The sequence below is a fragment of the Pelmatolapia mariae genome, linkage group LG16_19 (assembly GCF_036321145.2).
Source record: "Pelmatolapia mariae isolate MD_Pm_ZW linkage group LG16_19, Pm_UMD_F_2, whole genome shotgun sequence".
Taxonomy (NCBI): Eukaryota; Metazoa; Chordata; class Actinopteri; order Cichliformes; family Cichlidae; genus Pelmatolapia; species Pelmatolapia mariae.
The window spans coordinates 48,201,497-48,216,156 of NC_086241.1; the positions used below are offsets into that span (position 1 = coordinate 48,201,497).

At 41.4% G+C, this 14,660-nt stretch overlaps 1 protein-coding gene across 3 annotated transcripts in view; it reads left to right on the plus strand.

Moving 5' to 3' along the window:
• LOC134644238 (ryanodine receptor 3-like) overlaps positions 1 to 14,660 on the plus strand; it is a 109,161-nt gene that overhangs the window by 81,439 nt on the left and 13,062 nt on the right. The window contains exons 63-84 of one of the 3 annotated variants that reach the window (XM_063497075.1): positions 382 to 442; positions 1,825 to 2,063; positions 3,049 to 3,130; positions 3,221 to 3,351; positions 3,692 to 4,015; positions 4,223 to 4,463; positions 4,551 to 4,638; positions 5,143 to 5,235; positions 6,054 to 6,068; positions 6,849 to 7,019; positions 7,253 to 7,312; positions 7,408 to 7,542; positions 8,047 to 8,159; positions 8,891 to 8,990; positions 10,982 to 11,091; positions 11,393 to 11,444; positions 11,529 to 11,576; positions 11,672 to 11,771; positions 11,849 to 11,928; positions 12,010 to 12,086; positions 13,403 to 13,476; positions 14,295 to 14,312. In XM_063497075.1, the coding sequence (XP_063353145.1) occupies positions 382 to 442; positions 1,825 to 2,063; positions 3,049 to 3,130; positions 3,221 to 3,351; positions 3,692 to 4,015; positions 4,223 to 4,463; positions 4,551 to 4,638; positions 5,143 to 5,235; positions 6,054 to 6,068; positions 6,849 to 7,019; positions 7,253 to 7,312; positions 7,408 to 7,542; positions 8,047 to 8,159; positions 8,891 to 8,990; positions 10,982 to 11,091; positions 11,393 to 11,444; positions 11,529 to 11,576; positions 11,672 to 11,771; positions 11,849 to 11,928; positions 12,010 to 12,086; positions 13,403 to 13,476; positions 14,295 to 14,312 (2,412 nt within the window). Of the gene's footprint in view, positions 1 to 381; positions 443 to 1,824; positions 2,064 to 3,048; positions 3,131 to 3,220; positions 3,352 to 3,691; positions 4,016 to 4,222; positions 4,464 to 4,550; positions 4,639 to 5,142; positions 5,236 to 6,053; positions 6,069 to 6,848; positions 7,020 to 7,252; positions 7,313 to 7,407; positions 7,543 to 8,046; positions 8,160 to 8,890; positions 8,991 to 9,735; positions 9,833 to 10,981; positions 11,092 to 11,392; positions 11,445 to 11,528; positions 11,577 to 11,671; positions 11,772 to 11,848; positions 11,929 to 12,009; positions 12,087 to 13,402; positions 13,477 to 14,294; positions 14,313 to 14,660 lie in introns of all 3 variants that reach the window. The other 2 variants (XM_063497076.1, XM_063497077.1) reach the window with 2 other exon arrangements.

Here is a 14,660-nt window from a genome sequence, read left to right on the forward strand (position 1 = left end):
AACCGAGCTGTCATCTGATAAATTGTCCTCTGGGGACAACAGCCAGTGTCTTGCTACTGCAGTGATCAGATAAATGTCTCCTGTGCTATACTTGTTACTATCCTATAAGTGAATCTGGATACATTTTAACAAGCTAAAAGAAGCAAAATCAGACAATATTCAGTAGTTTTGAGTCTGTATTGCTGTCATATGAATCAAATGGAAATTTCTTTGACTGCACATCCAGCTAAGGGGGCTTCTTAAATGTTGTGTGCTAGTCTCACCACACGAGCGCTTAATCTGAGAGTCTCAATACAGATGAATGAATCATTGTAAGAAAAGAAAGAAACGAGCATGTATCCACATCATGATGATGGCTTATGTGTTCTTGGTGTTTCGTAGGGAGTGACTCCACCACCATGGTCAGCTGTCTGCATATCCTGGCACACACACTCGATACCAGGTTGGTGCAAATTTTGGTGTTAACTTTAAAAATTAAAGGAGATCAATTTAGCCATTTACAAGTTTATGTTTTTTTCATTTGTTAGTCACTTTGCTACCATTACTTGCACTTTTAAGACTAATGGGAAATACCAAAATACACATTTAGTTGTTGTTGTTTTTTTCATTTTGACTATAAGACACATAAAACAATAATAATGAGCATGTTAAGCACATGTTTCCAGTAGTAATGTCTGAAAAGTTATGATTTGATATGATGTTTTTTCCTCATACTCCAAACCTTATTCGTGCTTTAATTAAAAGCCTGATATGTAGAGCATTTTATTCCCAAAGACAAAGATATTTTCTCTTTTTTTCCTGGCTCCTGGCTAGAACGTTTTATTTCTGGAAAAGTAGATTCCCAAATGTAAAAAAAACAACCCCAAAACATTTTTTAACCCAACTTTACTGAATATTCACATCCTGGAATGTATTCAGATTAGAGCACATTTGGATACAAAAAAGCCAATTTGCAAACACAAAAATAAATACATAAATCTCTCGCTCTGAATAATCAACACAGGAAGGTTTCATCGTGATATTTATTGTAAATATTTACCTGTTAAACTCTGAAAAACAGAAGATTTTAAATGTCAAACTGTTATCTCAGTTGTGGTTAAACAATAATTGGTTTGAGAGGCACTGAAAAGCAAATCTAACCTCTGCTGAGCCCTCGAGAGGCGCATATTTGTCTTTTAAACAGTTTTAATTCGGGAGTCTTATGGGAGGCACTGGCATTAACAAAGAGCCTCCTTTGCCATTTAAATAAGCAACACAAATTTCATGCAGCACATGTTGCCCAAGGCTCACAGTGTTCTTTAGAGACAGTGCACTGTTTCCTAATGCAGCGTACACATAATGAGGCTAAATTTGCAACATATTATTGCGCATTGTTTGTGCAGAAGAGCTACAGCTGATGCCCACAGACTCTGTCTTTCATTTCTCCTTCCTTCTGGGATAAGTTAAAGCTTAACAATAGGCAATTCATTTGCCAATGTTACGAACTGTGAAATGCTCAAAACAGACATACTAATCATATTAATGCACCGAGTGCTGTGCCGTTTTTCTTAGGTCTATAACAGGCATACTCACCTTGGACTTAAATATTCTCCTTAGTTTATTAAATAAATCATTCATGTTTGAGTGCGAGGGCAGTCGGGTCGATACTCACACCTCATATTTCATGACTAAAGCCTTCACGTGCTCTGAGATTAGACTAATTGCATTTGTGAGCATGCTCCACTGTGGGTAAACAATGTCGTCCTTTGCATGCCAATCTGTCCGCCCTTGTGTTTCTCCTCATTCGGTTTCAGTAGTTCATCACGCTCTTGTTCACCCTAACAGGACAGTGATGAAGTCGGGCTCCGAGCAGGTGAGGGTGGGGCTGAGGACGTTCTTCGAGAACGGCGCAGAGGATCTGGAGAAAACGTTTGAGAACCTGAAGCTGGGGAAGTTCACCCACTCCCGCTCGCAGATGAAAGGAGTGTCGCAGAATATCAACTACACCACCGTAGCTCTGCTTCCCATCCTAACTGCTCTGTTTGAACACATTACTCAACACCACTTTGGAGTCGACCTGCTCCGTGAGTCCTGACAGCAAAGGAATGATCAAACGTGTTGTTTGAGAGGTTGCAAAGGAAGGAAAAAATAGTCAAATGTCAGTGTTAAGTTTATTGTAATTCATGATTTTATCTTTGTAGAGGTTTTTCACAGTCCATTAGAATATCATATCAGTTTAGCTTCACATTAAATTTTATGTAATTAAGTACATTTTGCCCAGAGAGTGACCTGACTCTGGTTAGTACCCCAGGTCACATTTCACTCATTCTGCTCCAGAGACATGCTCAGTCATGTGAACCGGGCTGTGTATAACCTTTGAGCGAGTATTTGTAACATATAGTACTATGCAAAAGTCACCTCACATTTCTATATATTTTGCTTTTAAGGAGTCGGACATTCTTAGAATTTTTTGTTGTCTTGATAGTTTCAGTTTTTCTGAAGATTATTCAAAGTTTTCCTTTGGATGCTGTTTTTCCACTATTATCGCTCCAGTCTTTATACTTGACCATTTGCAGGAATGTTTACCAATTTCAAATCTTTAGGCACTTTGTTACCACACACATTTTCTTCGCATTTCTTTTAGCTGACTCTACAAAAAATGCAGAAACAGACACAGTTTTGTAGACATAAAATTATATTTTTTGCACCAAAGATCTAATTGCTGAAAACTTGGCATGTCTTGGTATTGTCACGGCTGGGCAGCCGGTGTGTTTGCAGTGTGGACCCAAAAGCAGACTTGGGAGAACAGGAAATGAAGAGTACTGAAAAGCCAGTTGTTTATTAGGCTGAAAACCAAAAATAGAAAACACACAGCAAAGCAAAACAAGGGCGGGACTAAACTAAAACCTAAACTGGGAAAAGTTAAACTAACTATGAAAACGATGACATGGGAAATGAACACGAAACTGAACAGGAACATGTAAAACGTAGACGTGAGATAATCCAAATTCATTTACAGATGTCAAATTTACTTCCTCCAGCTGATTTCTAATCGTTCTATTTTCCTAGTGGATGACGTCCAAGTGTCCTGCTATCGAATCCTGACCAGCCTCTATGCTCTGGGCACTGGGAAAAACATCTATGTAGAAAGGTATCCTAAGGTTAAATGTTGTATTCACTGATGAAAGCTCCAATAAAGAAACATGCTGACCTTTAATTAAACTCTCCTTGTGTCCCTCAGACAGCTGCCAGCTCTCGGTCAGTGTCTGGCAACTCTGGCCGGTGCCTTGCCTGTTGCCTTCCTAGAGCCGCAACTCAACCCGTACAACCCCTGCTCAGTTTTTAATACGAAGAGCGCCAGAGAACGAGCCAGTGAGTCATATGTAATTATTTCAAAATAAAAGACATCCTAAAATCAAGCATTTATCATCATGACCTCTGTTTGCTCTGAAACATTAGGATTTATGAATTGCCTTAATTATCACAATCTTGCGACACAAGATTTTATAAAATTGAAGATGCCCCCTAATTATCTCTTTTTTTGTCATCTTCTCTCATTATCCTCTAGGTTCTGTGTAGTTACCTCACCTTACTGATATGAATGATGCCCAGTATATGGATAGTGATGATAATTACTGATGTTAGGAGGAATAAATCCTAAATGTGCTGGTGTGAATTAAATCTTCAAATATGAGCCCCTGTTGTGTTTTAGCCCTAGGAATACAAGACTCAGTGGAGGAAATGTGTCCTGGCATGCCACGGCTGGACCGCCTCATGAAGGACATCAATGACATGGCAGAGTCTGGAGCGCGGTACACAGAGATGCCCCATGTGATTGAGGTGGTGCTGCCCATGCTGTGTAACTATCTGTCCTACTGGTGGGAAAGGGGTCCTGAAAACCAGCCGGCCAGCGGTGGAAGCATCTGCTGTACCACAGTCACCTCGGAGCACCTCAGTCTGATTCTCGGCAACATCCTCAAGATCCTCAACAACAACCTGGGCATCGATGAGGCCTCGTGGATGAAGAGAATTGCAGGTGTGGATCTGTGAATGCTGCCACTAAACACAACATGACTGAGTCATGAGGAATGATTAAGAAAACGGGGAAATATATTTACCATAATTTTTAGCTATGCAAATGTTTGCATGCTAAATTCGAATTTGATCATGGTAAACAGTATATCTACAAAGCTTACATTAAAAAATAAAATATACAATTTTTTTTCTGCCTTTCACTGTTCAGTGTACGTACAGCCCATCATCAGCAAGGCCCGTGCAGACCTGCTGAAGAGCCACTTCCTGCCCACGCTGGAGAAACTAAAGAAGAAGACAGTGAAAGTGGTGGCTGAGGAAGAGCTCCTCAAGGCCGACTGTAAAGGAGACACTCAGGAGGCCGAGCTGCTCATCCTGGACGAGTTTGCCGTACTCTGCAGGGACCTGTACGCGTTTTACCCTATGCTCATTCGTTATGTGGACAACAACAGGTCAGCTTGCTGGGCAGTAACTCGTGGAGTTATTTTAAAGATGCATTTTGAAGTTTAAAGTGTAATCATCTGTCTGTGCCACTGCAGGTCAAGGTGGCTGAAAGAACCAGATTCAGACTCTAATGACCTCTTCAGGATGGTCGCAGAGATATTTATCCTTTGGTGCAAGTCACATGTAAATGTTCTGATTTATTACATGTTATATCGTGTCTTTTGTCCCTCATCCCCAACCGTTCATGTCAGATGGCCGCCCCTCTCTGAGCTGGTTCTTTTGGAAGTTTCTTCCTGTTAAAAGGGAGTTTTTCCTTCCCACTGTTGCCAAAGTGCTTGCTCATAGTAGGTCGTCTCATTGAGTAGAATAGAACTTTATTAAACCCTATGGGGAGGACCCCTCATAGAAATTATGAACACCAGTTCACCTTAAATACAAATTAGAAAACATACCAAGCAGGTACAAATGTTTAAGAAAAGAATTTTCAAAATAAAACATCAGAAGCAGCAAGTTGTTGGGCTTTTATCACTATTATTTAGGGTCTTTACCTTACAGTTTAAAGCACCTCGAGTAGATTGTTGTTGTGATTTAGTGCTATAGAAATAAAATTGAATTGAATTATACAAAGAAAGGTCAGAGAATCTTTATGACCAATAATACATATTTATAATCTTTTTTTTCACTCAGAATTTCAAAAGAGAAGAACAAAACTTTGTGGTCCAGAATGAAATCAACAACCTTTCATTCTTGACTGGAGATAATAAAACCAAGATGTCCAAGGTACGTTTCAATAAACTCTATACACTTGTTCTTGAATTGACAGTTCAGTCGATTAACGCTCTGTTACTACTCATCGGTGCGTTCACCAATCACGGCGTGGAGGAAAAAATATTATGTCTGTGTTTCAGAGACGTAGGTAAAAAAGACCAGACGTAAATAGGATCAGGAGGATGATACATGTTAACATCAGCCGTGTTAACAGATTAATTTTTGTGTACATGTGCTCATATGTTAACATGTTACATGCAGTGGAAATACGCAAACACACAGTTCAAAGTCACAAGTGGAAGGAGTACAGCAGAAAAACTTGTTGCTAATGACAAGACTATATTGACCCAAACCAGCTGCCCCTCCCTGAACCTGGTTCTGCTGGAGGTTTCTTCCTGTTAAAAGGGAGTTTTTCCTCCCCACCCTCGCCAAGTGCCAAGGATCTGATTGTTGGGGGTAATTGTTGTTGTTATTTGGTGCCATATAACAAAAACTGATTGAAGTTGAATAGAACTGAATGTTAAAATGGACTTGTGTGTATGTGTGTTAGGCACATGTGTATGAATGTACTTGCTTGTTGCAATAACTTGAGGAAACTAACATTCATCCCTCACTAAACAAATATTTCTTCATATTTTCAGGCCCTGTAAGCATTACAGGGGTTAGCGCGTTTTATTTCTTGTCTGCCTGCTTTAGATGTTTAAAGGCAAACAAATGGTTTTCATTGCAGTGCACGTCCACGCGAGGACCGTGCGCTTCCATTAATTGCCCTCTCGTCCTTTTTCTTCTATCTGTCTTTCCCTCTCTGTCTCTCTCTCTGTCTCAAACAGTCCTTTAAGGAAAAGGTAGAGTGATGCAGTGCATGAGCTGTTTACCTGCCAGCTTATTGGCTTACATGTTCTAGTCGCCAAGCAGAAAAGCCAATAGCTTGAGCCCCTGTGCTATATAGTCTGCAGTGCAGTTATACATTATGTCACCCAATTATTTGTGGCCTCCATTCATCACCTCGTTTGACGTGGACACTTTGGTCATTCCTCATTGCCGTGTGGGTGAAACGTGTCTCATCTAGAGTAATGAAGCCCAGCCCGTGTGTAGAAAGTCTTGTGGTGTGTTTGCTGTTGATGGATTGTGATCCTCCGGTGTGTTTAGCCCATACTATTTATATTTTTGTCGATGTGTGATAACACTGTGCGTGTGTGTGTCAGACTATATATCTATGTTAGTATGGAGATTAGCGTTTTCTCAGAGCCAGCATCTCCAGTTTGGCTCAGAGAAGCAGCCTGCTAGTCCTGCTTTTCAACTGAGGTGTGAGACTCCATTCTTAATGCTTCAGTAGCACCCATGATTTAGTCCAGTCACAGATTTTTGCCAAGGCTGAAAAAATAAACGCTTCAGTCGCCTCTGGCTTTTGCTCAAGCACAGTGTGAATGCTCCCAGTGTGGCACAAAATACTGTTAAGGTATCAGTGTAAATGTAGAAGGGAATTGTTTTGGGTGTAGCATTAGTCTCAGCAAAAAGAAAATAGTGTGCTCCACCTTTTAAAGACTAAATATATTAAATGCTGAAAGTTGTTGGCTTTTATTTTCTAGTGTGTGTTGTCTGAGATTAACACTGTGAATTCACAGTCTGGGGGACAAGATCAGGAGAGGAAGCACAAGAAGAGGCGAGGTGAGTTCTACTCCATCCAAACCTCACTGATTGTAGCCGCCCTGAAGAAGATGCTGCCTATCGGTCTTAACATGTGCACCCCGGGAGATCAGGAGCTCATCTCTCTGGCTAAGACACGCTACCTCATGGTGAGAAACCGTCTGTCACATACTGTATATAATTGGACAAGAATAAGTGATTTACACACTTTCACAGTAGATTCTTATTGTTAACATAACCTCTGCTAACTTTTTTGAGCTGTCAAGTGAAACACATGCAAAAACATAACCTCCTCGGCAGAAGCAACAATTACTGTGAAAAGATTTGAAGAGCTTTGATATGAGGCATTGCCCAAGGTTTTCTTTCCCTCGTTGAATAACAGAAAGATACAGATGATGAAGTTAAAGACCACATTCGGCAGAACCTGCACCTTCGCGAAAAGGTGAGCAGGTCGAAATGAGGTTCATATCTGTGAGAAGATGCTAGCTTTAGTATATTCCTCTGCATCTGACTTGCTCTTCTTAAACATACTCGTAGTCTGATGACCCTGCCGTGAGGTGGCAGCTCAACCTGTACAAGGACATAGTGATGAGGACTGAGGGGCTTTCAGACCCTGAGAAGGTGGTGGATCGTATCCAGAGGATCTCTGCTGCCGTCTTTAACTTGGAGCAGGTCAGGCTCTAACATTTATACGGAAACAATATGAGGTGCATTATAAGTATTATAAGTATTAGTCGTATATAGCCTGGTGGTAAAGTTGCAGGATTAAAGGTGCACGACTGTCTGCTTCCAAAATTTGCAATTATTTCAAATATGCTGCTTAGAACAGAAATATACTTTAGATATGGCTTTTGTTCTTTGTGCCGAGATTATTCTCCCTCTGTTGTCCCCAAAAAAATCTTACATGGGTGACAAATCCTGGAGAGTAAAATTGCACCTGACCACTTTACCATTTCTGACTCCCACTCTGCTGTGCCGTGTCCTTTCCATTACAAACAGCCGGGTTTAGGATGAGTCAGCAGAATACACTGCTGAGGAGAAACCAATTATGTGTCTGATCAAAAGTTCTAAGCTGTTGTGTGTGTGTGTGTTTTTTCCTCTGGCTCGCTCGGTAGAGAATGCCATTTGAGTGCGTTATAGAAAAATCTTACCCCTCAGTTTCTCTCCCCTCATTAGGTGGAACAACCACTGAGATCCAAAAAATGTGTGTGGCAGAAGTTGCTGTCCAAGCAGAGGAAGCGCGCCGTTGTCGCCTGCTTCCGAATGGCTCCGCTTTACAATCTGCCGAGGTATGACTGCGGCGTAACAGTTAAACCGACATTGTTTAAACCTCCCATCGTTGTCTCCAGGTCTCCGAACATTTGATGCAGCTTTGTAATGATGAAACCAAGGTGACGCTCCAGCAGAGGGTAGCACAGACCTTCCCGTGGTACCGCTATCAGATAGGAAAATGCTGCAGAAAGGGCATCCACGCACTCTGCCATCACACTTTCTCCTTCTTCTGTCTGACTCGCTCTCTCTGACCCTGCATTAATCCGTAGCCTCCCCTCGGTTTGTAGGACAAATGTCTAGCCTATAGCTGTTATCAAAGAGTAAATAAAAACATTTTAAAAAAAGGGACACAAGCAATTTCACGCCCTGCTGCTCTGTAACTCAATCACAGGAAGTCGGGCAGGGTGCTACAGTAAGGAGGAAAACAATTACGAGGCCCAACCTCAGGGTGGCCGTCCTCAATATGTTCTCAGACGATGCCACCCGCCTGCCTGACAGCATGACTCATTTATTTAGAGTTATTGACAGTGAAATATGCTGCAGCATAGCAAATAATTACTAGTTAGTATTTGCAGTGCGGGAGCAATGATTGTTTTTCTTCAGATTAATAGATTTGGGTTAGGGGGAAGTGTGTGATGGCAGCTCTTCCAAAGTTTGACACATTCAGATGTCATTTTTCTCTATTGTGTCTCTGTTCAGTCTCTATTCTCTCCTCAGTGTCACATTCTATTGTACGTCGTCCCCTTAGGCACAAAAATAACAATTACTTCCTGAATTCCTACCGGCACATTTGGCTGGAGATTATGCACGAGAACGCAGACTGTGACAGTCTGCTCTCAATGCTGACGGTAACGTAGCGCTAATCTAATGTTGTTACTATGTGGCCTGCTAACCCTCGCTCTCCCCTCCCCCCAGAGGCATGATTTCTGCCACATTTTAGCTTTCCTTTTTCCACTGGTCCATGTATGTGCAACAATTTAACGAGCCACATTGTAAAGAATTGGTTCAAGTAGTTTGAATTTTTGCCATTTCTTGGCTGACTTAGATGAGAAAAATGACGCTACTCTTTCGACACCTCTTAGGTAAGGCTCTCCAGACGCTGCTGTGTAAACAGACTCGGTGCAGAAGCAGTTGGCTTCAAGTCATTCGGAGTGGAAGCTACAAACTAACGTCCGACACTTGTAGCTGTGTGATGGCATCTGACTCGAGGCGAATCAAACTTGAGCTGGCCTCAAATTTTTTCAGACCTACAATAATGCTGCAGCAGTGAATCGATTTTCTGGCATGATATCTATGAGCACTTGAGCAACATCTGTTTATTTATTTAAATGCAGATTACTCTGCCTGTGTGAAAAGAAAAAAATGTAATGTGGGAACACACTGTCTGCAGATTTAGGCCAGGAATAAACAAAAGGAAACAAAAAACAAAAAAAGTAAAAAGATTTCCTCACAGGTGGCCTGTTAGATCAGTGCTCTAAACTAACTGATATTAACCTCTCCTGAAGGGACTTCTACCATCCTTCTCTCCAACTTCTACTGTCCTTTGCTCTGCTCATCTTTAACCCAGGCTTCTCTATTCTTACCCCTCCCTAGGCATCGCTCTATTAACCTCTTCCTCCTGGCCTATCAAAGAATATGGATAGAAACAGAAGAGTACTCTTTTGAAGAAAAACTAGTGCAGGACCTTGCAGTAAGTACTTGTGCTGTCCCTTCGGTGCCCTTATGTCGGCACCCATGTGCTGCAGGAAGCAGCGCGTAGCTCACACCACTCTCTTCAGTCATCCGCAAAGTGGTTTACAGCTAGGCCCATTTGTGGTAAGCATGACATCACTGCTGATGTCAGAGCCAGCAAAGTAGTTTGATCACTGCCCATCCAAGCAGAGGCAAGAAAGCATCCTGTCAGGATGCTTTGACTTCCATTTAAAGTTGATGAAAGTTCAGATTCTTTCCTGGATTTTCATTTCCATTAAGCTCCACAATCAGGAAAGCAGCTTACTGTTAGACATGCGATATATTACATGCGGCATATTGGAACAAACTAGGCTGTGTTTGTTTATTAAAAAAGAAACTTTTTGAATTTATAAAGATTTGGACTATAAACTTTCTTCTTAGCATGTCTTACTGCCAATGTCTTACTGTATCTTTATATTACTGATGAAGTTACAGTGCTATAGATGAAGAATGTCAAGATTCAGCCAATCAGACGCACGTATTTATAAAAACATTAAAAAAAACAATTGTTCCAGTAAGTAAAATAATCATAAAATGGTTATATATGAGTGTAAACTGGGCTTGTGGAGAATCATGCTTAACTCCACTCACCTTTAACGCTGCTAAACACCATCAATTGTGTGTGTGTGTGTGTGTATTTGTGTGCGCTTGTACCAGCGTGTGTGTGCTTGTTGCATTTGCATGCATGTTTTGTGCATGTCTTTTTCCCCCATAGGAGTTAACAGTTGGACCTATTATGTTTTTCCATCATATGTATGTATGCCGTTACAATAGAGATTTCTCATATTAAACGTAGCCAAAGTTTCAAATAATCAGCTCTGGAGATGTGCAGGTAATCCATGTGAGCCAAAAGCTTAGGCTTCAAATTCTTCTAAGACTTCTCTAGACTTCTCTCACCCACCTGCTGTTCAAACCTTTAGTTTGTCAGGGGCAGCAAGCCGATGAACTGAAGGGATCCACCAAGATCCAGAGATAATAGGATGTTATGCTAATCATGTGACGCTGGGAATGAGCATAATAGGTCCCCTTTGACATGAACTTGTAAAAGAGTGTCGTGATACACATTTGTTGGGTTAAACGTTAGCCTGACTCATGTGGCTGTGTCCAGAAAATACAGCCTAAAGTGGAGGAAGAGGAGGAGGAGGAGGTGAGAAAGCAGCCAGACCCTCTTCACCAGCTCATTCTGCATTTCAGCCATAACGCTCTGACTGAATGCAGGTAAATATACGCTCACTCTCACACACCTGGCCACCTGGCACTAACACAGGTTGCTCCATCTGTGCTACATAATTGTTTTGGCAAGCTTCTCAGCTATTACAGAGAGCAATAAGCTAAACCATCGTCATATTTTACACTATGAAGAAAACGGAAGCAGCTTTTCAGTGTTTCTCTGGTTTATTTGCTGCAGTGGCTATAAATGCGATCACTGCCACTTATTATGTACAGATTTATAGTAGAGATGTGAAATAAACAAGGTACAAGGTTCAATAAACAGATATTTATCTCCCTTCTTTGTTAGTTCTCTGGAAGAGGATCCCTTGTATATTGCCTATGCAGATATGATGGCAAAGGTATCTCATTGAATTTCATTAAATTGCTCTTGTCAGCTTCTTAGCAGAAACATGCAGCTCTGATAGTCTTTTTTTTCTTCCCAGAGTTGTGCTGAAGGCGAAGAAGAGGAAGGAAGAGAGAAAACATTTGAGGTGCTCTAAATATTTGAGGGAATGTTGTTCAAGATTAAACTTTTTTTCTGTTTTCAATCATATTCAGAAGTGGTGCATGTCATAATGTCCTACAGGAAAAGGAAATGGAGAAGCAAAAGATGCTGTATCAGCAGGCCAGACTTCATGACCGAGGGGCTGCGGAGATGGTGCTTCAAATGATCAGCGCCAGCAAAGGTAAGAAAGCAAATGCCTGATCTGCCTGCCTTCCTGCAGTCTATGTATTTAGATCAACGGTCATCTATGTTCATTAGGTCGACTGGGTGCTACAGTAACTGTCACGCTCAAGCTGGGCATCTCCATTCTCAATGGAGGGAACATCCTGGTTCAACAGGTAACACGGTACTCTTCACGTCTAGTCTCTGCAGTTAACAGTGTCATCTTTTATCTTAACTGTACTTTTCCTTTCATGCAGAAAATGCTGGATTATCTCAAGGAAAAAAGAGATGTTGGCTTCTTTAAAAGCTTGTCCGGACTCATGATGTCATGCAGGTACTGGAGCGATGAGTGATTAATACACAGTAAACTTGCTTTTTATTGCAATTGCAGTTCAAACAGTTATCTAGTTTTCCTGCCTCAGAACTAGCCATTTTTTTAACTTCCATTTTGACCGTTCTGCTTTACTTTTCCACAGCGATACATTGTTATCAATCAGCTATAACATTATGACCACTGACAGGTGACATGAATAACACTGATTCTCTTTATCATGGTACCTGTTAATGGGGGAGATATATTAGGGAGCGAGTGAAGATTTTGTCCTGAGAGAATGTGTTAGCAGGAAAAATGGGCGAGTGTAAGGATTTGTGCAAGTTTGATAAAGGCCAAACTGTGATGCCTTGACAACTGAGAATCTCCAAAACTGCAGCTCTTGTGGGGTGTTCCCAGTCTGCAGTGGTCAGTATCTATCAAAAGTGATACAAGGAGGGAACAGTGGTGAACTAGCAACAGGGTCGTTGGTGGCCAAGGGTCACTGATGCATGTGGGAGGCTATGGCTGGCTTGTGTGGTCAGGATGAGCTACTGTAGATCAAATTGCCAGAAAAGTTAATGATAATTCTGAAATAAAGGTGTCAGAATACACAGAGCATCACAGTTTGTTTCCTGTGGTTTGGCATAGCTACAGACCAGTCAGGATGCAAACTGCGAAAAGTGCCAACAATGGACATGTGAGTGTCAGAAATGGACCATGAAGCAATGGAAGAAGGTGGCTTGGTCCTTGGTGACCAGGACACGTGGATGGGCCGGATGCATGCGTGTGATTAACTGGGGAACACCTGACATCAGGATGCACTATGTGAAGATGCTAAGCCTTTGGGATCATTTCTGCTGGGAAACCGTAGGTCCTGCCATCCATGTGGATGTTACTTTGACATGCAGCACCTACCTAAGCATTGTTTCAGACCATATACACTCATTGAAATGATATTCCTTGAAGGCTGTGGCCTCTTCCAGCAGGATAATAATGCAAAATTGGTTCAGGAATAGTTTGAGGAGAACAACAACGGGTTTGAAGTGTTGACTTCACCTCTGATCTCCTCACTGCTATGCAGCATCTGTGGGATGTTATGGGCAAACAAGTCCAATCCATAGAGGTCCCACCTTGCAACTTAACAGGACTTAAAGGATCTGTTGCTAACATCTTGTTGTTCGATACCACAACACAACTTCAGGGGTCCAGAGGAGTCCATGCCTCAATGGGTTAGGGCTGTCAAATAATATTATACAAGTGGTCATAAAGTTATGCCGATCGGTTTATTTTCCAGAAATTCAGATTACTTAAATGTCACCGTTTTTCTCTTTTGGCAGCGTCCTGGACTTGAATGCTTTTGAAAGGCAAAATAAAGCTGAAGGTCTGGGTATGGTAACTGAAGAGGGATCAAGTAAGTGACTAAAACACAGTTTTAGTGTTCCAACTGTTTCTCGTCCCCTTTCTTGGAGACTTTTAATCACCTTAATAGGAAAAGCAACAGACAGCATATTTGCAAATTGGCAATGTGCAGAAATTTACAAATTTGCAGCTTTATTTGTGCAGCAGATTGACCTTTATCTTCTTCCTCACTCCATCGTGGACGATGTCTCTTAGCAAACAACCGGTATTGTAACGTGTCGTGTCCTACTTAGTCTCAATTTGCTGTTTTTCTTAAAATTACAGCCACAAGGTTAACTTGGAAAAAAACAACAACTGCTCTTTAGTTTGTTGTTGTACATCTCCATATCACGTGGGTCCTTTGTGTTACGTTGTCACATCATCATGCAGGCAAACATGTGCTACTGTATGTCTAAGTCCTGTCTGAGCCTCGTCTGCAACTTAAGAACACTCAGTTTGCATAAAAGCTCACTTTTTATAATCAGAGGTCTTTATTTAAACCGATGGGTTGCATACAGTATATAAATATGCTTTAACCATACATATCCCAGCTCATTTTCACCTCATAAGCTCAGGCATAAGTGATGGTAACTGCTAGTTTGGTACTAAACACCTGCCCAATAAGCAGACTGTACTCTTTTTAAGACTTGGTACCGCATGTCAGTGTCGCAATCCAGTGTGAGTATGTAAAGATATATCTATAGCCCTATCACTCTCCTGTTCCTACTTCTTCTGATTGACTCTAAATGTCTTCTCCTTTGCTTATGTCTGCTTCTGTTTTGTTTGTTTGTTTGTTTTCTTCTGATCATGTTTTTATGTCATCGGTCGCAGTCAACGTGAGTGAGCGGGGTAAATACACGGTTTAGATTCTACTCATTCAATGAAATGCTGACATGTTGATTGCCTCCAGTTCAACTCCCTCATCCCTCTACTCATCCTCTACCAGCCCTCCCCCACTTCCCTCCCCTTCCCTCATTCTGAATGCAATATAACCACCTTCTTTAATCTGGACTTGAAGGAACGCATGCATGCATCCTTTGACATCTGGATAGATTGTTTACAGTCAGCTGCCCCAAACTGACTCAGATCTTTCCACTTCTTCTTTTACGCAAAATTAATGCTTGTTATTTTTGGACCCCACCCCTCCTTTTTTTTTCCTTTTTTCTTTTTGTTTAATTTTGATCATACTAACCAGCG